Source organism: Tarenaya hassleriana, unplaced genomic scaffold, assembly GCF_000463585.1.
Source record: "Tarenaya hassleriana unplaced genomic scaffold, ASM46358v1 Cleome8, whole genome shotgun sequence".
NCBI classification, from domain to species: Eukaryota; Viridiplantae; Streptophyta; class Magnoliopsida; order Brassicales; family Cleomaceae; genus Tarenaya; species Tarenaya hassleriana.
This window is the reverse complement of record NW_010970490.1, coordinates 248,631-256,915: the sequence shown is the minus strand read 5'-3', so window position 1 is coordinate 256,915 and position 8,285 is coordinate 248,631. Positions and strand designations below refer to the sequence as shown.

The following is an 8,285-nucleotide window of genomic DNA, read 5'->3' as shown; positions in this document are numbered from 1 at the left end:
TGTAGGGTGAGACTTGCCAACTTTGCATAATCAACTTTATATATATATATATAACGAAAATGCGACCGTGTCCCCACTCACGTAGACGCAACAAAAGATACCTGAAATTGAAATTTCCTTTATTTTATTGATAAACAATCAATCCGTGTGAGATGGAATATTCAGGCACAGCAAAATGTCTTAAAAACACAACTTAACGAAGGCTACAGGAAGAAACCCGAAGCCGAATCAATCAACGAAACAGATTCAACGGAGACTCTTGAACATTTTAGCCTTTTCTTGTACGGTAACATCCACCATTAAAAAACGACCGACTAATAAACGTTGGACCATATCTTATTGTCATTGAAATTTCCTATAACAATTTGTTGAAAATATCATAACACGATAATAAATACGATAACCACAAGTTTAGAAATGACTAGGAATGCGCTGTTGACTGACCTCGTGAATCAACGGTGTTTGAAACCATACTAATTAAGTATTTCGTATACATGTTTCAAAGCTGAGAATTAATATATATACAACACGTCTTATTTGAATAAATATATACGCCGGCCATTTATACACACGTCTATATTTTATTTAGATACGCTACTATAACGGCCACGTCCTCGAAGCATCCAGATTTCCGACCGTAAGCCAACTATATATTAGTATTTATATTGATATTAAAGTAAGTCTTACGCTGCCATGGAACCCAACAAGAAGCAAGCAAGCAAGTGGGTTTCTCCTTCGTTTCTTGTCACATTCCTTCAAGGAAACCCTATATATAAATCCCTCTTATCTTCACGTTCGACCCAAGAATCATTCACCCTGGTGCTCGACAATAAGACCTATTCATATACATATATATATATATATATACACGACACACACACACACACACACGAATACACGTTTATTACATGTATCCAATGTCCCGACGTCTGGAGATCACGGTAATATCGGCGGAGGATCTCCGCGTAAACAGGAGACCGATCTCCGCGCGGAGAAACACGTTCGCGGTCGTGAAGACCGTTCCGTTCAACGTCCGGAAAACGAAGGCCGACGAATGCGGCGGAACTCATCCGAAGTGGAACGACAAGTTCGAGGTGGAGATGCCCATGAACGGGAGATCCCAGTTTGTGTCCGTCGAGGTATGCTATCGGACAGGTTCTGGGTCTGAGAAGCAAGTAGGGTTTGCGAGGATTCCGGTTACGGATTTCATGGGAGGGTATTATCCCGAAGGCCATTTGAACTTTCTGAGTTACAGACTGAGAGATGAGTATGGAGACAAGAGCGGGGTCGTCAATGTTTCGATCAGAGTAGAACCTGATTCGAGATTCGGACAGCAAAAGACGGCGGAGAAGAAGCCGACGGTTGACTTTAGCGCGTGCTCGTCACACGCGGTGGGGTTTTGGAGACCGGAGAAGACGATCGGGACGGCCGTTTCCGGCGGACAGATAGTCACCGGCGTTCCTATATGGTGTGGGTATCAACCACGTAATTGATTATTTTTGTGTCGTTTTCTAGGTTTCGAAAATTCGAAATCTAAAACACGAAAAACTGCTACGAGAAATTCAAAACCATATATTCTTTGGACCATGCGTTGATCAGTTTCTATAGAGCATCTTAAAGCCATAAAAATGGTGACGAAGACCAGATCTTACCGTTTATTCATGTAAAAAAAAAAAGGAAATAATATGTACACCAAACTTTCGAAATTTCCGCTCCGATTATATTGGTATAAAAATAAATATATAAATAACAAGAATCAGCGGCGGCCTAGTGGTTGTAACAACCGTGTAGAATGGTCAATTGCTGGGTTCGAACCGCGAGCCGTGAGGATAACAGGTCGTTACCGTGATGAAAGGGTCATCACAATTCGTTTCACCAAAGAACGAGTCCAACGGCCATCCGAGCTCTTTTTTTTTTTTAATTTCTTTTTTCACTTTGAAACAAGTGGCCAAATTCAGAAGTTACGATTAATCACATCTGGTAACTGCATTACGAGGTAATTAAGTTTAATATATAGTACATGTACATGGGATTCTCAAATGATATTTAATTGGATCGGCTGTGTCTTTTTCCCTTTTACAGAAAAATTTAATGTGTTTATATTAATTACTTGATGGTTATGAGCTATTAATGAATTTTAAAAGAGCACGTTTTTTTTTTTTATAAATTAAAAGGACACGTTTAATACCCATGTTTTCTTAAACGGCCTTAAAAAACATTTGACAATTTTATTTTATTTTTGCTAACGCTCAATCGTTTATTTAGATCTCGAACTCGTGCATTTTGCTCGCCAGGTTATGCGCAGATTTAATTTCCGAAGCCATAGGGGCTTTCCTCTGAAATCGTTTGAAGATCACATCCATAGCTATGCTGGCCGAGCGAAGCTTGATTCGAATCTGGTGTTGACAGAGTTCTCCAAATCGGGTCGGGTCGATGAAGCCCGTCAACTGTTCGATAAAATGCCCGAGAGGGATGAGTTTTCCTGGAACACCATGATCGCTGCTTATTCGAATTCTGGGCGACTCGTCGAAGCAATACAGCTTTTTGATCGGAACCCGGTGAAGAGTACGATCTCGTGGAATGCCCTCATTTCTGGGTATTGCCTATATGGACGTGAGACCGAAGCCTTCGAGTTGTTCTGGGGAATGCAGCTCGATGGAAGATACCCTAATCAGTTTACCCTGGGCAGTGTGCTTAGGATGTGTTCTTCGATGGTTTTGCTTCCGAGAGGTGAGGAGATTCATGGGTACACGATAAAAACCGGATTAGATATGAACGATTTTGTCGTCACTGGTCTTCTTGATATGTACGCCAAATGCAAATGTATCTCTGAAGCCGAGTATCTCTTTGCTACAATGTCTGGTGACAAAAATCACGTTACTTGGACTTCAATGCTCACCGGCTACTCGCAAAATGGGTCTGCTTTCAGGGCTATTGGGTGTTTTAGGGATATGAGAAGGGAAGGAATTCAGGCGAATCAGTTCACTTTCCCTAGCGTGTTAACAGCTTGTGCAGCAGTTTCAGTTCGCGAGATAGGAGCTCAGGTACATGGTTGTATAATTAAGAGTGGGTTTGGGACAAATATTTTCGTTCAGAGTGCATTGATCGACATGTATGCTAAATGCAGAGACTTGGATACCGCAAGAGTCCTGTTAGAGGGTATGGAGGTTGATGATGTGGTTTCTTGGAACTCCATGATTGTAGGGTGTGTTAGGCAGGGCCTTGAAGAGGAAGCCCTGTCCTTGTTCGAAATGATGCATAAACGAGATATGAAGATTGATGATTTCACGATCCCATCCATTTTAAATTGTTTTGCTTCTTCGAGGATGGAGATGAAGATTGCAGCTTCTGTCCATTGTTTGATTGTAAAAATAGGGTATGGTGCTTCCAAGCTCGTGAATAACGCCCTTGTCGATATGTATGCCAAAAGGGGAATCATGGATTTGGCATTCAAGGTGTTTGAACATATGCCAGGGAGGGATGTCATCTCTTGGACAGCTCTTGTCACTGGTTATACGCATAACGGGTCTTATGAAGAAGCTTTGAAGTTATTCTGTAACATGAGAATTGCAAGCATTCGCCCTGATCAGATCGTTATTGCCAGCGTATTACGTGCCTCAGCTGAGTTAACTCTGTTGGAGTTTGGGCAACAGGTACACGGAAATTATATTAAATCTGGCCTTCCATCGTCTCTGTCTGTAGGTAACTCTCTCGTGACAATGTACACCGAGTGTGGAAGCATAGAGGATGCAAATAGAATCTTTAACTCCATGGAAGTACGAGATGTGATCACTTGGACTGCTTTAATAGTGGGTTATGCCAAAAACGGGAAAGCAAAGGACTCGCTACGATTTTATGATCAGATGATAGGCAGTGGTATAACACCCGACTTCATTACCTTTATTGGCTTACTTTTTGCTTGCAGCCATGCTGGTTTCACCGAAGAGGCTCAACGTTACTTCGATTCAATGAAAAAAGATTATGGAATTATACCCGGGCCTGAACACTACGCATGTATGATTGACCTCTTTGGCCGCTCTGGTGATCTAGTTAAAGCTGATGAGTTGCTGAATCAAATGGAGGTTGAACCTGACGCGACTGTATGGAAAGCCATCTTGGCTGCTAGTAGGATTCACGGGAACATAGAACAAGGGGAGAGAGCAGCGAAAACTCTCATGGAATTGGAGCCAAGCAATGCTGTTCCTTACATTCTGTTGTCAAACATGTATTCGGTAGCAGGAAGATGGGAAGAGGCTGCAAAAGTTCGAAGATTGATGAAATCCCGTAATATCAGCAAAGAGCCTGGACGGAGTTGGCTTGAAGCAAATAGCAAAGTTCACAGCTTTATGTCTGAAGATAGAGGGCACTTGAGAACGGCCGAGATATACTCCAAGGTAGACGAGATGATGTTTCTGATCAGACAAGCTGGCTATGTTCCGGACATGAGTTATGCCCTCCATGACATGGACACTGAAGGCAAGGAGCTCGGTCTGGCTTACCACAGCGAGAAACTAGCAGTGGCATTCGCTTTGCTTGTTATACCATCTGGAGCTCACATTCGCATTTTTAAGAACCTCCGTATCTGTGGGGACTGCCACAATGCTATGAAGTACATATCGAGAGTGTACCTTCGGCATATCATCTTGAGGGACCCCAACTGTTTTCATCACTTCAAAGAAGGCAACTGCTCTTGTGGAGACTATTGGTAACAGACATTAGACAAAATCTCGAAAACAGAGGATATCTGAATGGCGACATTGCAGGATACAGATTAAGATTATACACTTGGGAGCAACCAAAATCATGTTGGTTCCTGAGGTTAGTGAGTGTTCATTGTTAGAAAATTGATATATGCAAGAAAGAGAAATCTCATAGCATCAAAATCTTTTCATCTTATACAGATAAATGCACAATGCTACACTGCAGAGCGACGCCAGTGAGGGTTCATAGCCAGAAGACTGCTACACATGAGAGATTTTACCGCAACAAAATTTTAAACCTTATGTGAATGGAATCACGAAACTACAATGAGAAGGGATCGTTCTCCCGGGTAGCCCTAGGAAGAAGTCCTGAGCAAATTCACAAGAAAAACCCTCAGGATTTTCTAGCATAATTTGTTTCCATAGACCATCATCTGAAGGTTGTACTGTATGGCTTATAGAGGCCGGGGAATAGGAGGAACAGCTCAAGGACGAGAGTGTTAGCATCTGAAACTCATTCACATTGCGAGGAGCATAGACAACATGATCATCTTAGCGAAATTTAATCGTTCCTTGCATGCTCAGGGATTAGGCGTTCACGCAGTTCAACAGAAGCACCGGCCAGTTCTGCAAGAGAAATTGCATTTGTTTTTCCACACAAACATCAAGGGGAATCATTTGTGATCATTGGGTGAGATGGGCGGAAGCCATTAAAGCTAACCTTGAGCTGTGAAATCAAACAATGGAGGCATTGCTCGGCCGTTTGGCAAACAAGCTCTCGGGTCTCTCAGATCATCGAAGAACGGGTGAGCACATGCTTCCAACTGAAACCATGAGCGAGATTATTAGACAAGGGCCGCCATATAAAGGGATCAGACATCAACTAAAACCATCTTACAGCCGTGTATCTTATGTTTGGGGAATACTGGAGGAGTCTTGAAGCAAGATCCAATGCTTCTGGAGGCAACTCTCTCCGGAATATCTGGAAAACCGGGCAATTTTGCACAAGAAACTGAAGATGAGATATGTCTGGATGTGCTAAAGTCTTTGAAAGCATCATTCTTTGAAACCTCTGGTGTCTGTATCTATATATACCTTTTGCCATGGCTGAGCTTTCAGTTGAGGAAATTTAAACTCATTGTAACGAGGGTTCATGTTCATTATCTCTTCTCTGGTTGGTGTCCCCAATATCTGAGATACACAATAAGATCCAAAACATCAAAACCCGAGCATATTGAAAACTGAAAACTTGATCAAGTTACCTTAATGATCTCCATCAACTGATCAACACCGCTCTCGCCAGGGAACAGAGGCTATGGAACATGAAGCAAACGGATAGGTTTACATAAGAAACAGAGTAAACGGAGTTGGAAAGTTAAGACAGAACAATGAGCTTCATCACCTGTCCAAGGAAAAGCTCGGCCATGACACAACCTGCAGACCACATATCGATTGCTGTAGTGTACTCTGTTGCTCCAAAGATGAGTTCTGGAGCTCTGTAGTACCTCGAGCATATGTATGATATGTTCGATTCTCCTGGAATCTGAGGGCAAGACAAGATTTAAATCAAGAATTCGGTTCTTTAACACACCAACCCGGTGAATTTAAATCTTTATCGAGATAAGACGTACCAGCATCTTTGCACTCCCGAAATCACATATCTTTAGCTGATTAGTATACGGATTGACCTGCAGAATGCAATGAAAAACCCAGAAATATTCCCTCCAGTTCTTTGAGACTAACCGAAACAAGTTTCAAATGCTCACCAGTAGATTCTGTGGCTTAATGTCACGGTGGCAGACTCCAACTACTCGATGCAGATAGTTCAAAGCACGACAAATCTGGTTGAAAAGACAGAAACTTTGTGGAGTCACAGTATTTAAGACAATACCCAAAAAAACGTTTTTCCAAAAAGTTCCGGACTTTACCTGATAAGTGTAGAGCTGAACAATGATCAATGGCATGTGATGGTTCAACCTGGTGTAGTGTCTTGAAGCTCGGTACGCAGTCTCGGGCACATACTCGAGAACAAGGTTAAGATAAAGCTCGTCTTTTTCAGTGGTAGAGAAGAAGGAATGCTTAAGCTCGACGATGTTAGGATGATGGAGCATTCGCATTATCTGAAGTTCTCTGTTTTTGTATCTCTTGTCCTGTAACACCTTCTTGATTGCTACTCGTTCTCCCTTCTCCATGCACTTTGCCTGCATCAGGAACACAATACTGACAAATTTACTAACATAGGTAATTTGGGAAACGAAACTATAATCAGGCAACCAAAAAGAAACATCATATCTGTCTAATCTTGGCAACTAGTTCTTCTGAGTTACCTGGAAAACAACGCCGAAGGAACCAGAGCCGATAACATGTTCAGCTCTGTATGATATGATCTGGAGGCAACATTGTCAACAGAACATATCATCAGGAAGATCAGTTTTGATGAAAACCCAAATCATGATTCATGTGACAGATTATATGAGGAGGTGAAACAAGAAGATCACCTGGTCTTTCTGACCATTCAGACCCTTCTTTCTCGAGGTAATAATCTTCCCAGGTTCTGTCCCATTGCCCTTGATGACGCCATTATCCTGTAGATCACGATGAAGAAATATCTGTCAAGACAAAAGCTGTTTATACATATTAATGCGGAAGAGACGTTCAAGATTCAAAATGCAGAAAGGGGAAAGGACTTAAACCTTCTCTTCGCTCATTTTCAGAACTTGCATTTCCTTGGGAAGCCCGTCGTAGCCTGAATTTTCTGTCGTGGCTACGGTTTCTCGCGTTTTCTCAGAATTACACTCAGACGATTTCGTTTCTGCTGTAGCTTCGCGATTGTGGTCGATGACATTCGATCTTGTCGGGCCGACATCCCCTACCTGCGAATTGAAAACAGCATGATTTTCACATAGAATCCTAGAATTGTATGTCTTGCAAGGCATGAAAAGCATCTAGAGCCCGAAACCTAGGGTTTCTTTCACCGACGAAACGTGGAAGAAAAGAAAAGAAAAGAACAAATCTGCAGATTAGAATGCACAGAGGAACGAAGAAGGGGAAAAAGGAAATGGAAATTCGGAAACCGTACAAGATCAGAAGAAGAAGAAGTGCGTCCAGAGGCAAAACTCTTCAGCCTACGCATCACATCCATTGTTGCCGCTTTCAAAAGACCATTAATTTTCCAGGAAAACACATACAAAAAAAGGGTCTCGAGAAAACAGAAGAATCAGCCCTCACGAGAAGAGGGAGAGGGAGAGAGAGAGAGAGAGAGATGGGTCCAGTTTCTCTCCTCCTCCTCCTCCTCCTCCGCTGTCAAATCCAGAAACAGAGAAACGAAATCGACAACAAGAAAGGGACCTCTCTCTATATATATATGTATGTATATATCTGTGCGTGTATGCGGACAGAGATGAAAAGCCCAGGCGAGCTTCTCGCATGGACACAAATGGAAGACCAATCATCCTTCTGGGCCATGATTTCCGTACAAAAGGATAATCCAACGGCAGATATTCAAATCTTTTGCTCTCACAAAATGACAAATATAGCCTTGTGGGGTGCGGAATCTATGTTTTGAATATTCCATTGCCCCCCGGG

At 42.3% G+C, this 8,285-nt stretch overlaps 3 protein-coding genes across 3 annotated transcripts; 2 read left to right on the top strand and 1 right to left on the bottom strand.

Moving 5' to 3' along the window:
- The first annotated feature begins 800 nt into the window (after positions 1 to 800).
- On the top strand, positions 801 to 1,734 carry LOC104802020 (BON1-associated protein 2-like). The gene has a single exon (XM_010525429.2). It carries the CDS (start codon positions 909 to 911, stop codon positions 1,491 to 1,493), a length of 585 nt encoding a protein of 194 aa, XP_010523731.1. The 5' UTR covers positions 801 to 908; the 3' UTR covers positions 1,494 to 1,734.
- Positions 1,735 to 1,750: 16 nt separating this feature from the next.
- Positions 1,751 to 5,034, top strand: LOC104802017 (pentatricopeptide repeat-containing protein At2g03880, mitochondrial). The gene is made up of 3 exons (XM_010525427.2): positions 1,751 to 1,996; positions 2,295 to 4,818; positions 4,902 to 5,034. Exon 2 carries the CDS (start codon positions 2,298 to 2,300, stop codon positions 4,707 to 4,709), a length of 2,412 nt encoding a protein of 803 aa, XP_010523729.1. The 5' UTR covers positions 1,751 to 1,996; positions 2,295 to 2,297; the 3' UTR covers positions 4,710 to 4,818; positions 4,902 to 5,034.
- On the bottom strand, positions 4,873 to 8,085 carry LOC104802019 (shaggy-related protein kinase beta-like). Its single transcript, XM_010525428.1, has 13 exons — positions 7,780 to 8,085; positions 7,394 to 7,573; positions 7,199 to 7,285; positions 7,028 to 7,087; positions 6,629 to 6,901; positions 6,467 to 6,541; positions 6,332 to 6,388; positions 6,103 to 6,243; positions 5,963 to 6,013; positions 5,796 to 5,891; positions 5,599 to 5,682; positions 5,422 to 5,524; positions 4,873 to 5,327 (listed from the first exon to the last, which is right to left on the bottom strand). The coding sequence occupies exons 1-13, from the start codon at positions 7,840 to 7,842 to the stop codon at positions 5,263 to 5,265; spliced, it is 1,335 nt and encodes a 444-aa protein (XP_010523730.1). The 5' UTR covers positions 7,843 to 8,085; the 3' UTR covers positions 4,873 to 5,262.
- Between the last annotated feature and the right edge of the window lie 200 nt (positions 8,086 to 8,285).